Source organism: Carlito syrichta, unplaced genomic scaffold, assembly GCF_000164805.1.
Source record: "Carlito syrichta isolate Samal-C Ts95f unplaced genomic scaffold, Tarsius_syrichta-2.0.1 Scaffold305332, whole genome shotgun sequence".
NCBI classification, from domain to species: Eukaryota; Metazoa; Chordata; class Mammalia; order Primates; family Tarsiidae; genus Carlito; species Carlito syrichta.
Window position 1 is genome coordinate 905,248 of NW_007249428.1, and position 16,214 is coordinate 921,461.

A 16,214-nucleotide genomic window follows, 5' to 3' on the forward strand; every position below is an offset into this window, starting at 1 on the left:
ATACACTCATCTAATAGGTTCAGATGTTGTTAAATTTAGGATGAAATCAACATGGCAAGAACCATGTTAAAGTGAACAGTTCAGGGGCACTCAGTACACACACAATGCTGTGCACAACATTTTCATCACCCCAAAGGAAGTCCTGTACCCAATTAAGCAATCATTCCCCATTTCTGTCTCTCCCTCCTGGCAACGAATCTGCTTTCTGTCCCTGTGGATTTGCCTCTTCTGGCCATTTCATATGAAAGGAATCACACATTCTGTGGTATTTTGTGTCTGGCTTCTGTCACTGAACACCATGTTTTCAAGGTTCGTTCCCACTGTAGCATGAGTCAGTGCTTCATTCTCTTTGAATGGCTGACTAAAAGCCCACAGTTGAGGACAGACTCCAGTGTATTTATCTCTTCATCAATTGATGGACATTTGGGTTGTTTCTACCTTTTGAATATTATGAATAATACTGCCATTAATATTCCTATACAAGTTTTTGTGTGGCTGTATATATTCATTTCTCTTGGGAATATATACCTAGGCTTGGAATTGTTGGGCCATACTCTGCTTTCTTCTTCCTGCAAGAAGTTGAACTTTCTCTTACCGAAGCAGGCAGTGCTTGGTATTTTACTACATTTTGAAACCCGATGACTTGAAAGCTATCCAATTGAACTTTCTGTGATGACAGAAACATTCTATATCTGTACTATCTGATATGCTATCCATTGACCACATGTGGTTAGGGTAACTGAGGAACTACATCTTTGTATTAAATTTTAATTAGCTGAAAATTAAATAGTCCCTGTGGCTTGTTGCTGTGTATGGAACAGCTCACTCTTAGAGGTGAAAAATGAAATACTACCCAGAGTGGACATACTGCCTCCTTCTTCATACTCCATTTGAGTAATTTTTTTTTTTTAAATCTGGGAATTGGCTAGGCACGGTGACTCATGCCTATTATCCCAGAACTTTGGGAGCCCTAGGCAGGAGGATCACTTGAGGCCAGGAGTTTGAGCCCGTTCTGGGCAATATTGCAAGACCCCATCTTTGCGAGAAATTAAAAATAAATAGCCAGTTATGGTGAGCGTGCTTGTAGTCCTAACTACCCAGAAGGCTGAAGTGGGAGGATCTCTTGAGCCCAGGAGGTCAAGGCTGCAGTGAGCTATGATCTCACTTGACCCAGCCTAAGTGAGAGGGAGTGCCTGTCTAAAAACAAAAACATCTGGAAATCCACGATGATACTTGAAACATCAAAACTCTTAGCCTCTGAAAAACTTTCTTCTGAAATACCACTGAAGGGTTTGAAGAGATATAATGACCTACAGAGCTAGAAACACGTAAAAGCAAATTTAAGCTGGAACTGAAGTCTTTTGCTAGAAAAATAATGGATTATTTCTGGAAGGCTATCCACTCTCCTGGTCAGTCCTTACAGTTTTGTTTTACTAAACCAGTGCCCATTCATGTCCTACACTAACTATATGTACTGTTTGTGACTATTGTGGTGTTTAGATCCACACTGTTGCAGCAGTTGCGTATCAATTTTTGTTTCAAATCATTTTGTAAAGTTGGGATATTTTCTAAAGACAAGCAGATTTGTGGTTAGTTCCAGATTGTGGGTTCAGGAAGCCTTGGTTTGGGTAGACCCCATTTTAGTAAGATAAATATATATTATATAATATTCCTGAATCTATTACTATAATAAAAATTGCTAACTACCCAATCTGATCACTATATTATACGTATAGTAACAACACCATGCATCTGATAAATATGTACAATTATGTATCAATTAAAAAATTGAAAAAAACAAAAGCAATCATCCATGTTTTGAAAGAAAAAAATTAATGAAAAGAGTACAGATAATATTAACAGGAATAAGGGTAAGGCTTTCTAAGCTCTGATTTAGTGGGGAGTGCTTTAAAAAAATTTAAAAATATTGCCCAAATGGGTCTGGACCATCAGAAGTACTTGAAACCAGCAATATAAATTGTGTAGGATTAGCCACAGTTCTGTTTGCAGCCACATTTAACATCACCCACTTTTCGGGTCAGCCTGGACTTTGAGAGTGTCCGCTCAATGAGTCAGCTAGTTGAGCCCCAGAGGGTCAGCTTGATGGGCTGGCAAGCCTAACCCCAGAAGTGTTGGCTCTAATGGGGGTGGGGGGATGGGGAGCAAGCCAAGCCCTGAGAGTGTTGCTGATTCGGTGGGGCTGGCAAGCCTAGTCGCCAGTGTTGGCTCTAATGGGCTAGCAAGCCAAGCCCTGAGAGTGTTTTTTAAGAGATTATCATGTATTAACTACATTAACTCTTCTACCACGAGGCAGGTGCTATTAGCATGGTCATTTCTTTGCTGATTTTGCCTAGAGGTCTCTGAACTACTCAACCCTCCTTTATAACAGTGTTCATAGCAGTCATCTTCCTAGAAGTCCACATGTATACCCCTTACTGTGGTTCTGAAAGTATTTAAGTTTGCTAACATCACAAATCTTGTTTTCCTTATCAAATGCGGTGTACAAATTATTTTGTTTCTTGATTTTAGCTATAAATTTAAGGGGATCTCTGGTTAATGTCTGACCAACCAAAATTAAATAATATTATTGTTCATTATTCTATTCACAATTAAGTTTTCTTAAAGTGTTTACACCTCCTTTTGAGATCTAATAATTTAGTATTTTTAAAGTACTGACCCCTTCCCATGCCTGACCTTTAGCATTCCCAACCCAATAAATTAAATCCTGACTGGTGAATCTCACATTGCTAAAACTTTGCAATCCCTCCTGGCTGACAAGGATGACATGAATAAAAATAAAAAATACGTTTGGCAATTTCAACTTAAGCTTTAAATGGAAATCCCAAATTTACCTAAAATTCAATGGTGAGTTTTTACAAGGTTGCAATTGCTTTTAATACCAGATGAATCAACCTGACTGTCCCTGGGATAAGGACATAAGAAAACGCAAAGCTTTCTGAATCAAAGGTAAGTAGTCACTAGTAATCTTGTGCATTATCTTCAGGGCGGACTGGATTAAAACCCCGGGAGGGGTTTTGAGGTGGGATTTAAGAACAAGGGTGGCCACCTGTGGGCGAGCATTCCCTTGCAGTAAACGAAACCCGCTGTCCGCCTCGCGAATACGCGCGGCCCAGCCAGTGCCCGGAGTCCCGGGCCTCACTCGGGCCCTTGTCTACCGCGGACGCGCGCTCATAAACGCGAGGGCGGAAGCCAGGTATCAGCCTTTAAGGGGCTGCGGGCTCAGTGCGGCTCTTTTCTCGAGGCGGTAGGTGGCTCTGAAAAGAGCCTTTGGTGTCCGTCAAAGGGCCCCCGAGGGCGGCAGGCCTCACTTGCCCTTGGCCTTGTGGTGGCTCTCCGTCTTCTTGGGTAGCAGCACCGCCTGGATATTGGGTAGGACGCCGCCCTGCGCGATGGTCACGCGGCCCAGAAGCTTGTTGAGCTCCTCATCATTGCGGATGGCCAGCTGCAGGTGGCGCGGGATGATACGGGTCTTCTTGTTGTCGCGTGCCGCGTTGCCGGCGAGCTCCAGAATCTCAGCGGTCAGATACTCCAGTACCGCCGCCAGATACACTGGCGCGCCAGCACCCACTCGCTCCGAATAGTTGCCCTTGCGAAGCAGCCTGTGCACACGGCCCACAGGGAACTGCAGCCCGGCGCGCGACGAACGCGACTTGGCCTTGGCGCGTGCCTTACCCCCTTGCTTGCCACGGCCAGACATCTCGGATTCCGACGCAGACGACCAGAACAACCGGAAAACAGGACTGAAAACAAGAGGGCGGTGACTCCCAGCGAGCCCTTATATATGGTCGGGAGGTAAGCTAGACGGCGGCATTTGATTGGTTACCAACTGTAGCCAATCAGAAAAGGAGCACGACTTCGCCTAATTTGCGTATGCTTTTCCCAGCGATGACGTAAACGAAGTTTGATCCAATCAGAAGCGAACAAATCCTAATCCTTTATTTGAATACAAGAGGTACAAATAGAGTTGCTCGGAGGCTCCTCGCTTCTCTCTGGAGAGACTCGCCATCATGCCTGATCCGTCCAAATCGGCTCCAGCGCCCAAGAAAGGCTCCAAGAAGGCTGTTACCAAGGCGCAGAAGAAGGACGGCAAGAAGCGCAAGCGCAGCCGCAAGGAGAGCTACTCCATCTACGTGTACAAGGTGCTGAAGCAGGTGCACCCCGACACCGGCATCTCATCCAAGGCGATGGGCATTATGAACTCTTTCGTCAACGACATCTTTGAGCGCATCGCCAGCGAGGCCTCCCGTCTGGCGCATTACAACAAGCGCTCCACCATCACGTCCCGCGAGGTGCAAACAGCTGTGCGCCTGCTGCTTCCGGGCGAGCTGGCCAAGCACGCCGTGTCCGAGGGCACCAAGGCCGTTACCAAGTACACCAGCTCCAAGTGAGGCGCGTCTAGCGCCCCGAACCCAAAGGCTCTTTTCAGAGCCACCCCACACTGTCGAGAAAGGGTTTCGAACACGGTGAAGGGCTATTACGTAACTTAATGTGTCTCCATGCGTCCTAGCGGCTCCCTGGCTAGTTGATACGACTGGGTCTGAGTCATGAGTGTATGTAAAAAAGCTCATTACAGAAATCGGGCGTGAACACGTTAACCAGGAGTAATAGCGGTTATGTTGGTGGGAGGCGATCAAGGACCCACCCCCACCGCCTGAACCATTAAGGCGCCAAGAGGCAAAGTAGGATCTTTTAGTTCCAAAGGTCCTTAAGAGCGGAGGACGAGTTCCTGGCTCTTGAACTTGCGCCGGGTGCAGCCTCTGCAACGCAAGCGAGGGGCGCGGGTCGCCCCCTAGAAGGACCGCCGTCCACGTTCCTTCATGAGTGAGGCCAGGAGGGCGCTAGTCCATGAGCTCGGGGAGGCCTTGGGTGTTGTTACGCTGCCCTGGTAGGGGTGAGGGTGGCCGTGGCCCTGCCTAGACCAAAGACATCTTTAGACAGGCGACGAACCTGCCTGAGGATGTCGGTCTAACAGGATCCCGCAGCTGCAGACGCGTGAGACCGAAGGAGACATCGAGGCGCGCGACAACGCAGCCTCTGTGTGCGGGAGCTGGATGTAATGAGCGACCCCTGCCGCCGGTAGCGTTGACCTGGAGGGGGAGGGGTCAATTTTAGAGGAAAACCCTTTTCATGAGCAAATGTAGCTAGCTGCCTTCCCCTTCAGCCACAATGTTTTCTGAAAAGCGTTAGGGACACAAAATCCCGTTCCCCCTCCCCCCCAAATTCACAGCATTCGTTTGAGGAGTGCCATTTTGGTGCAAAAAAGCGCTTTTACATGAAGAGGTTTCGCTCTGGAAAGGACAAAAATTATCTTTTTCTTGGCTTTGTCTTTTTTTTTTTTTTTTAATAAAAGGGGAATTCCTAATAATGACTATCTCAAGCTCTTGTGAGAATATGAAGTATTGAGTATTTGGTGCTTTCCAGGGGAAAAAATAATCTAGTAAAAGCTGGCCGCGTTTCCGGCTGGGGGGAACAGGGCTGGGGAGGAAAGTCACCAGGCAACATCCTTGGCCACAATGGCTGTATCACTCCCCCCCCCTTTTTTTCATGCGTTGATCCAGTCTAAAATAATTGTGAACCTCATATGTTTTAAAGTTGGCATCTAAAATGCTTTTAAAAAAAATAGTCCCAATAGTTGTAAGGATGCAAATCTCAATATAAGGCTTTTTTTAAAAAACAAAATCATCACCTCAGTCTTTTAAAGGTGCCTGTTGGAATATCAATTTGATATCTTAATCAATTCATAAAATACATGACTAAATTGTTTTAACAGTGAGATATTTCAAATGATTATTTTAATTCCTTGATGCATATTTCTACTCCCTCTGTGTCTCAGAATTTCATCCCATCATAATATATGCAGTGTTTAATACTATTTTACCTATTACCCTTCCCTGCAGAAGATTCTGTAAATGGAAATTTAAATATACAACTAGGTAACCAAAAGTCTCTCAGTGTTTAAGAAATTATCTAGACAGTACAGAATTATCTAAAATATAAATAGTTAAGTTTTAATAGATTATTATTGAACAAAATTTTCATGAGATTGACTCTTTAAGGAGCTGGCTGGTGCATGCTCCCTCCTTCCCTTTTCTCTTGCCTCAATTTCTTCATGCACGCATTGGCATGAACAGTGTTGGTATGGCTACAATGCTAGCGGTGTGCAGAATCATTTCTATCCCTTTGTTTTCGTTTGATATGTGTTCTGAAAAAAATTTACAAAAATAAATTTAAACAGGAATAGAAATTTTGATATAGCCATTTTATTCAATTCTTTGCCTCTCTAATTTTACTCTAAAAATGAAACAGTGCTATATCATCAAAAGTAAGTGGGGCCTATCGAAATCCTTAATCCTTTCAAGAAATATAGGACTTGTATTAAAAGCTACAGAATCTGGTCCTCTCCACCTTGAAACAGGTGCTGGCTAAGTAGCATATCCAAGTCCTCACTCCCAGCACAGATTGAGAGTCAATAACTTTTTTTTTCTAGTTGGTATCTCACTCTGCTGTCTGGGCTGGAGTGTGGTGGCATGCTCATGGCCACTGCAGCCTCAGTCTGCTGGGCTCAGACAATCCCTCTGCCTTAGTCTTCTGAGTAGCTGGGATTACAGGTGTGCACCACATGCCTGAGGTCTTGCCATGTTACCCAGGCTGGTCTCCTGAGACCCAGGCTGGTCTCAAACTCTTTTTTTTTTTTTTTTGAGTTGGAGTCTCACTCTATCACCCAGGCTGGGGTGCAGTGGCACGCTCACAGCCACCCCAGCATCTACCTGCTGGGTTTCAGCGATCCTTCCACCTCAGCCTTCCAAGTATCCAGAGCTACAGGCGCTTACTACCACCTGGCTATTTTTTGATTTATTGTAGAGTTGAGGTCTCACCAAATTGCCCAGGCTGGTCTTGAACCCGGGGCTCAGGCAATCCACTAGCCTCAGTCTCTCAAAGCACTTGCATTACAGGCTGAGCCACTGAGCCCAGCTGATCTCAAACTCTTGGGCTCAGGTAATCCTTTTGATCAAATCAAGGCATGGAATGAACACATCATCACACTTTCGAAATATAATTCTCTAAGAACACATTTTGTGGAGGATTATGCTAAATATCAATTTATTTTTTAGTCCTCTGACTCCTCTGGAACAAGTTTGAAGTACAAATATGCTTTCTCTACTTGGTACACCAGCAGCCCCAGGCCCAGAAAGGGGGGTGGGGAGTGGATTTGTCCCTCTAGTGGACAGAAATTTGATAAAGGAAAGACAGAGAAGTTAAAACAGGGCCCTGCTCCTGGGGTTTCATAATCAAGAAAACTGAGAGAAATTGTGTACAGGATTCATGTCTATAATTATATTGTTACAACAGACAAAGACAAGTGGAAATGTCAACACTGAATGAAGCAGTACACATCAAATATATGAGAACCCACTGAGGCCAAGGGCATTGAGACTTACTCTACATATGGAAGCATTCTCTGGGTTGAAAAAAATTAAGCCAAATCCTTAAACTAATGTTCTGGAATAAACTAATTTTTGCAGGCATGCAAACTGCAACCCATTTTAGAGACTGGCCTTCATCCTAGAAATTTCAAGTCAAATTTGCTAATTATTATGGAGTACATCAAAGACTTTGGAAGGATGCATTCCAGTTAAATGGCTTTGGTCAAAAAGACAAAAAGTAATGATGTTGATGGGAGTGTAAACTCTTACAGTCACTATGGAAAATAGTGTGGAGGCGCCTCAAAAAACTACAAACAGAACTACCACATGATCTAGCAAGCCCACTGCTAAGTTTTTATCCAAAAGAAAGGAAATCAGTATGTTGAAGAGTTGTCTGTACTCTCAGGTTGATTGCAACATTATTCACAATAGACACGATATGAAATCAACCTAAGTGTCCATCAGCAAATGAATGGATAAAGAAATGTATATATTCACAGTCATAAAAAAATGAAATTATGTCATTAGCGGCAACATGTATGGAACTGGAGGACATTGTGTTAAGTGAAATAAGCCAGGCACAGAAAGACAAATACCACATGTTCTCACTTGCATGGGAGCTAAAAGGTGGATCTCATAGACACAGAGAGTAGATTGGCTGGGAAGGGGAATGGGAAGGAGAGGTTGGTTACTGAGCACAAAAATGCAGACAGATAAAGGAATAGATTAAGTGTTCGCTAGTACAGTAGGGTAACTATATTTCACAATAATGTGTTGTATAGTTCAAAATTACTGGAGGAGAGAAATTGCAATGTTCCTACTCTAAAGAGGGTGGTAAATATTGGGGATGATGGATGTCCCAATTGCCCTAGTTCAATCTTTACACATATGCATGTATCAAAATACTACATGTACCCTCAAATATGTGCAACTATTATGTATCAATATAAAAAAAATCTGTGGACCTAAAAGTGCTCTAGAAAATAAAGCCTATTTTAGAAAGAAAAGAAGTTGTAGGGGAAAAAAACCCTGTCCCTTTAAGAAAAAAGCTACACATGCAAGACGGTGGATATGCTTTATGAGGCAGTGAGAGGTTAAATGTTGACGAACGCCGGCTGACACTAGAGGTGGTAGAGTTGAATAGCCATTGTCCAGCTGTGGGAACCCAGGCAACGGTTCGCTCTTGGATGGTGGGTGGCTCCCAGGTGTTCTTGTGATTGGTGAGACAATAGCATGGGTTAATTTTTAGGAGGACAGCCAAGGTTCCAGTCAGGCCTGCGAGACTTAGTTGTCACCTAATGTGCCATTCAGCGAACATCCTACTTATTTTGCCTATGATTTACTGGAATAAAAAGCACTGTTTGCATTATTTAAGAGAATCTGTCGCCGTTTACTAGACACACACACACACACACACACACACACACACACACACACACACACACACACACACACATGGCAGAGTTGATTAGGCGCAGCGCTGCGGAAATGTTTTTGGCTAGAAGCTCACGGTGTCTAGTTGTGGCAAAGGAGGCAGGGAAGGGGCCGGGAAGGACAGCTGAAAGCGCCACCGCCAGGACAGCGCGTTGACATGCAAAGCCTAGCTGAACGCTTCCTCCAGTATCGCCTGCCAGGAGACTGGGGGCAGGAAAAAGGCACAGCATCTTCCCCGGTGACCCAACGCTCCTTTCGCAATGTAGGCCCCACTCAGAGCTCTGGATGTCCCCACTCCACCGCCCCCCAGGCGCAATTGCCTGGGTTACGCCCTCTCCAGCTTCTGTATTTGGTCAGAACTAATCCAGCAAGCCTTTTTAAGGGAAATGGGTCATATGCGCAGGGGGCCTCGTTCTATCTCAGGATACCCACCCTCATTTCGCACTCCACCTTCCCTCATTACCCCGATTGAGTATCAGGTCACAGGCAGACCAGGTGGCACGCTCCTTTTTGAGCTTGGAGGTGGCTCTGAAAAGAGCCTTTGGGTTCGGGGCGCTAGGCGCGCCTCACTTGGAGCTGGTGTACTTGGTAACGGCCTTGGTGCCCTCGGACACGGCGTGCTTGGCCAGCTCGCCCGGAAGCAGCAGGCGCACAGCTGTTTGCACCTCGCGGGAAGTGATAGTGGAGCGCTTGTTGTAGTGTGCCAGACGGGAGGCCTCGCTGGCGATGCGCTCAAAGATGTCGTTGACGAAGGAGTTCATGATGCCCATCGCCTTGGACGAAATGCCGGTATCTGGGTGCACCTGCTTCAGCACCTTGTACACGTAGATGGAGTAGCTCTCCTTGCGGCCGCGCTTGCGCTTCTTGCCGTCCTTCTTCTGCGCCTTAGTGACAGCCTTCTTGGAGCCCTTCTTGGGCGCCGGAGCCGAGCGCGAGGGCTCGGGCATGGCGAGCAGTGAGGCACCGAGACAAGTGGGAATGCAGGCGGGCAGGGCTATTTGTCATCTTTATATTCAAATGAAGGCTCCAAATCTCTAGCGTCTGATTGGTCATCTCGCCTCCCTCGGCCCTGAGGGAAGAATTTATGTAAATAGGCGACACAGGCTGCTCCTTTCCTATTGGATAACAGTCCATCCAATCCCAGAGCACGTCCGCCGAGCGTCGGAGCTCGGGTTGCGCATCTTTGTCCAAACCCTTTGTTTTAAACCGGGAGGAGATTCTTGTGTGTGTTTGCAGCGACTCTGGTCATGGCTAAAAAGGAAATGAAAAACCCGTTACGAGCCTGCATCTCGGTATTCTCTGACTGTGAGGCACATATATTGGGCAGCGCTTTCCGAGGCCAGCAGCTGGGGTGGGGAAACTGACGTATTTCGCAAGGGGTTGGGTGGGAATGACCGCTTGCAACTGCCTGAACCGTTTATTTCACATCACCTCTCCCCACAAAGACCAAAGAGGTACAAGAGTACATTAAAACGGTTTGTTGGGAAACAGAAAATAGTATGGAAAATTAGCTAAGGTATCAGAAGTGTAGCCAGTCACAGGGCAGATTTTTAACTGGAGAAAGGAATTGAGTGGATTTCAAATGAAACGTTAGTCCTTAATCTTATTAAGATTAAGATCCCTAAAACCCCTTTGAAGTGACAGCCATGATGCCAAGTGATTGATTGCAAGATCTCAGCTGTCTCCCAACACTCGGAAAGGTAGCACTGTTATCGCTGGCAGTTACCCAGTTTCCCATCAGAACACAGTCTAATAGAGCACTAGTCTCCGAGTTGCCTGCACGGTTTACGTTAACCCGCAACAAAGAAGCTAAGGGATTAGTATCTCAGCGTCACGTGAGGAGCTGGTTAGAAAGCAAAATCTTGGGGCGCATTCCAAATGGAATGAGTCAGAATCTGTATTTTAAAAAGATTTGTGGGCACTTTGCAGTCTGAGAAGCCGTGGACTGGAGACAAGTTTACCTTCTCTTTCATTTCCTCATCTGTGAAATGCTGCTGTCAGGCCTCAAGGGTGTTGCTGAGAGTTAATGTGTGAAGGTGTCTGCAGGGTGCCTGGCTGTTAATTCCTGCTGGTTGCTTTCTTCCCCCAGAACTGACCCTGCTGAGCAGCCTTGCTTGTGCCCCAGGCAGCTCCATCGCGCATGCAGCGGATGAGCCTCTCTTCCCCATTGGCACACGGGCTAGCTGTAATCCCCAGGGCAAGGACATGGTTCGCACTTTGAGTGTCCAGGGTGGACCACAAAGCTCAGCTCTCGGCAGAGGCCCAGTCGACATCTGTCGAGGAAGTAAACCCGTGAACTGAGGCAGCGCCTCTGCATTTAAGTTTGTTCTCTGAGATCCACTGCACATCTTGAGACTGGGACCTTGAGCTGCTTTGGACATATTCTGTGTTAAGATTTTTGTCTGCTTCCTTTTAAAATATGGTTGATTTAACAAACATCTCTAGAGTGCTCACTTTGAGCTAGGTAACCACTTAATAAATACGTAATTCAATTTAGTTCTCATAACAGCTCTGCTTGGCCAGACTTTGGTCAGGCTCCTGTGGGGCCAATGAAACTTCCCTTCACTCTCAGATGATTGACTGCAGTATCAACACACTATAAGGCAAATGAATAAGAGAAAAGTCTTTACAAAAGCCTTTATTACCATGCATACAGTGAGGATCACAAAGTACCCAATGGGGCGCAGATGCTTGTATGCCTTTCTTAGGGGAAAATGAGCTGGAGAGGTGTGGATGATTTTAGGGGATGGTAAATGATTTCTAGGGGAGTTCAAAGGGCTTGAAGAATAGACAATGTCCTGGGACAGAGTCTGTTGGGCCCCAAAGTGGGCAATGACTTGTGACAAAATTCTTCTCAGGTGTGTGGATGGACTTCAATGTTTCTTCCTGTGACATGAGTTTAGCTAATGAGAACTCAGGGAAGGGACCAGAGATCATTGTTTTCTTCTTTAGTGGGTCCAGACTTTATGTGAATAATGGGTGTATAGGGGGGAAGACAGTTGTTCTCTTCGGTGGGTCTGTCCTGTGTTCATGTACATAGGGGAAAGATTTCTCCTAGCATCTGTTCATCTCATAGGGCCTTTAATTCAAAATGCTCCTTATTCCAGGGAGCCATGTTTTGGGGTGATTTCTCATCCCCTCCACCCCCAGGTGAGGTCACTCTGGCATGCCAGCAGCAAGAATCCTGAGGGTGGGTTGAGCTGGAATCCCCCTCTCCTGAAGTCTCCTTTTAGACACTTTCCATCATGGACCCCATCTGCTCTTTGATTCTGGGTCTCCGCTGGCTCCTGCTGCAATCGGAGTTGAGCCTAATCTCTCTCCCCTACTGTAACATCCTATTGCAGGCTCCCTACATCTGTCTCAAGGGTGTTAAATAAAGTCTTTCTCACTATGCTTTAGCAAGTATTGCTGAATAATTCTTTCATTATCTCTTGCCCTGGTCTTGAAAAGCTTGTTCGCCCATCAGGTTTCCTGCCTTCCTACTGGGCTGGGAAGGTGGGACAGGAGATGGGCATTTGTAAGAAGGATTTCAGATAAGAAGTTGTCTCTCCATGCAGAAGCTAAGATTTAGGCATTGCTGTGTCCATCATAGAGTGGTTGCTTGATAGTGTCAGACCAATCAGTCCCAAATCCTCACAGGTCATTGCTGTGGCCTGAATGTGTCCCCCCAAATTCATAGGTTGAAATCCTTACCGTTAGATGATTGTGTTAGGAGGTTGGGTCTCTGTGTGGTGATAAGGTCATAAGGGCAGAGCCTTATGGTGGGATTAGTGCCCTTATAAGAAGACAGAGGTAGCTTGCTTTCTTTTTCTCTCTGCTGTAGGGGCCAAGGGAAAACATCCCCATTACCCTCTGAAGGTTTCCTGAAAATCACTTGATGAAAGGCAGATGAGTAGAAGAAAAGGTACACACATCTATTTATTTATTTATTTATTTTTGAGTTGGAGTCTCACTCCATCACCCAGACTGGAGTGCAGTGGCTGCTCCTGGCCACCGCAACCTTGACCTGCTGGGCTCCGGCGATCCTTCCGCTTCAGCCTTCTGAGTAGCTGAAATTACAGGTGCGCGCTACCACGCCCGGCTGATTTTTTATTTATTGTAGAGATGAGGTCTCACCAAGTTGCCCAGGCGGGTCTCGAACCCGCGGGCTCAGGCAATCCTCTCACCTCAGCCTCCCAAGGCACGGGATTACAGGCTGAGCCACCGAGCCCGGCTGGTACACACATTTATTAATGTATATCCACCAGGGCCTTCAAATGAAGATCCAAAGATCCAGGGGAAACTGTCCACTTTTGTGCTTACGTTCCAAAGTATGGACAGCTGTATAGAAATAGGATTGGACAAAAAGGGTGGGATTCAAGGTTCACAGCCTGAATATGGAACCCAGCAAGTCCTGTCTGTCTAGATTTTTCCTGGCCTCTCTGAGCAACACCCTTCCTCCTGGGTGTGGGACAGGATCCTCTTTCAAATGGGGGAGTCTCATGACTCACAGTCAAACAAGGGAGGTCTGATTATTTCATTGTGGCTAGTTTTTACACAGAAATGTGGTGGGAAAGTTAGAGTCATAGTTTTAGTTTATATGACTGACTTTGGGGAAGAGGGGTCTGGTTTCTGTTACCTGACTTGAGGAAGAGGGATTCTAGTTTCTGTGGCATCTCAGGAGAGGATGAGGGACTAGAGTCAGGGCAAGAGAAGGTCAGAGTGAAATGTTTGCTTGTGAAGCTCCTGCTGAACCCTTCATTTTGGGGTATCATTTTTTGAGCCCTTATACTGTCATGTGAGGATGCAGTAAGAAGGAGACACTCTGCACATCAGAAAAAGGGACCTCATAGAACCTGACCCTGCTGACACCCTAATCTGAGACTTCCAGCCTCCAGAGTGTGAGAAATGAATGTCACCCAGTCTGTGGTATTTTGTTACAGCAGCCTGAGCAAACTGAGACAGTATCTTGGCATCAAGACCAACATGATGTATTGGCAGTGGAACACTATAGGATAAGCTTGAGTTTTCCTCATGAGAAAGAAGGAAGGAAGGAAGAAAAAAGAAAAGAAAGGAAGGTGAGAGAGGGAGAGGGAAAAAATAACCCGGGGATTGGGGGAGGGAGGAAAAGAAAGCAAGCAAAAAAACAGTGACCTCTGGTTTAGTTACCAGGAACAACCATCTATGCTTGGAAGTTAACAGTCTGAAAGACTAATTTTAGAAGTTTAGATGACTGAGAAAAGTTATAAACAGGTCAGGCAGGGTGGCTTATGCCTGTAATCCCAGCATTTGGGAGGCCAAGGTGGAAGGATCAGTTGAGGCCAGGAGTTAAGGCTGCAGTGAGATGTCCTCAAGATACTACACTCCAGCCTGCGCAACAGAGCAAGATCCTGTTGGAAGGAAGAAAGAAAGGAAGGAAGGATAAAAGAAAAGGACAGAAAAGAAAAGACAATTATAAACACCTTTTCCCCTTCCTTAAAGACTCTAGAGTACAGTGCCTGGTGCTAGAAGCTAGTCAACAGATACATTAAGAGAATGACTAAATGTATGAAATGAACCCATTTTAACACTCTAGATTTTTGTGCAGCTCCGAATGATGCATCCTTTTCTCCTAGAATAAGGGCTTCCTGCAGTGAGCACCCTTCCCCCTAGCCAAGAAGCCAGGTCCCTGTAAAATTCTCACAGTCACTTAATACAAATGGCACATTGCAATGGCAAATACTTGACATAAGTTTTGTGTTGTTATTTTCCTCCAAAGAGTGTTGGTTGTGGTCACTGGAATAGCTGAAGGAAAGCATGCTACCTACAGACCCCCACTGGGAGGGAGGGGTCTGCATAGGGGCAGCAGCTGGCAGATGGAGAGGGGACAGGTTGACAGGCTTCCTGAATGGGAACATTGGGGGAGTTAGAGCTGGGGGGGGGGGTGGCAGGAGGATGTGTGGCTGAAATGACAAGGTGTGCAGTTGTAACCAAAAATTTCCATTTCAGTTTTTGAGAAATGGTTTTAAGCTTTTTTCTCTCTTAGCCTACACTTCGATTTTTTTCCCCTTTCTAATTGTGTACTTACTTGAAAGAATTCCAGAGGCTTACTTGGAATCACAGAGTATGGAGACCCCAAGGGGGAGGGAAAATTTTCCATTGTTTAGGTCACCAGAAAGCAATTAATCTACAGTCGGGCCAAAAGAGCGCTTTCTGCCAACTCTCCAGGTGGTCAACAATTCAAGATAATCAAGGAAACAAGGCCAGCTCCCTGTGCAGCTCCCGGATACTCCTCATTCCTTTTCCTTTAAAATCCCCTATCCTCAGTTTAAAATTTTGAAATTGATTTTTGAGGCATGAGCCTAGATAAGGCATTTCCATCTGTGGGCTTTTAGGATAAAAATCACCTTCCTTTCACTAAATCTGTTTGTTTATTTCGGCCGAGAAGCAGCAAATCTTAGATCTTGCCCTCAGCAACAGGACTGTTGAGGGAGTTAAATCTGGAGGAAGTGAGGGGTGGCCGGGATGACACGGGGTGGAGTTTTGCAGACCTCGCTCAAGGCCTGCAGGATTGCAAAGAAGGAAAAGAGTTTGGGGCAGCCTTCGTCCAAAGCACAGCTTTCAATTGGCGTCCTGCGGACAAAGGCCTTCCCGCCACCGCCGGGAGCACTTCCCCAGGGAAGTGCCAGAGAGCCCTTCTCCTTGAGGACCTTTCTCCAGCCCACGGAGTGAAGGAACCGGGATAAGGCAGATGCTCGCGGGCCTGGCTCCCAGTGCCCACCTCTGACTGAGGCAGGGAAGTGGACCTGCGCGATTCCCAGCGCCCAGGTCTGCAGAAGCGGGTTCAGTGCCCGCTTTCGTTGCATTTCAGCAGCCAGGCAAGAGCAGCGGATGCCGCGGACGGTCGGCTCCCCCGAAGCTGGGGGAGCCTGGGCCTGGGGACCCGAGCCCACGGCCCTTGGTGGCCCCATCATCCTGCGAAGCAGCTCCTGCTCCACTGCAGGTTTCGATGATACGTTCTTCGGCGGAAGTAATCTCCCCGCCCGGAGCTCTTATTAGGTATTTCTCCTCCCAAGAACACCGATGACACATCGTGAGGGCTGTTGAGTGGATCCAGCGGCTCAGGCAGTAATCGAAGAAGACGTGGAAGGCAGGCAACACACACATCACAGGACTATTTTGAGAATATTTTCAGGACAGGTGGTCTCCACCAGGGAAGGGAGAGCTGGAGATGGACAGCGAGAGGCACAGGAAGGTGCAGGGAGGGGAGAAAAGGGCGCGGGAAGCGGAGCCAGGGAAAGGGGCGAGGAGGGGAGAGGAAGGAGGAGTTCGGGGAGCGGAGCCACGGAAGGTATGGGGAAGGGGAGAGGGGAGCGG

General features: G+C 46.6%; 3 protein-coding genes across 3 annotated transcripts; 1 reads left to right on the top strand and 2 right to left on the bottom strand.

Annotated features, from left to right (window-relative positions):
- Window positions 1–2,832: 2,832 nt before the first annotated feature.
- On the bottom strand, window positions 2,833–3,768 carry LOC103263941 (histone H2A type 3). Its single transcript, XM_008061606.1, has one exon. The coding sequence runs from the start codon at window positions 3,716–3,718 to the stop codon at window positions 3,326–3,328; it is 393 nt and encodes a 130-aa protein (XP_008059797.1). The 5' UTR covers window positions 3,719–3,768; the 3' UTR covers window positions 2,833–3,325.
- Window positions 3,769–3,931: 163 nt separating this feature from the next.
- LOC103263942 (histone H2B type 3-B) lies at window positions 3,932–4,566 on the top strand. The gene has a single exon (XM_008061607.1). The coding sequence runs from the start codon at window positions 4,029–4,031 to the stop codon at window positions 4,407–4,409; it is 381 nt and encodes a 126-aa protein (XP_008059798.1). The 5' UTR covers window positions 3,932–4,028; the 3' UTR covers window positions 4,410–4,566.
- Window positions 4,567–9,397: 4,831 nt separating this feature from the next.
- Window positions 9,398–9,826, bottom strand: LOC103263943 (histone H2B type 3-A). Its single transcript, XM_008061608.1, has one exon. It carries the CDS (start codon window positions 9,824–9,826, stop codon window positions 9,446–9,448), a length of 381 nt encoding a protein of 126 aa, XP_008059799.1. The 3' UTR covers window positions 9,398–9,445.
- Window positions 9,827–16,214: the final 6,388 nt, after the last annotated feature.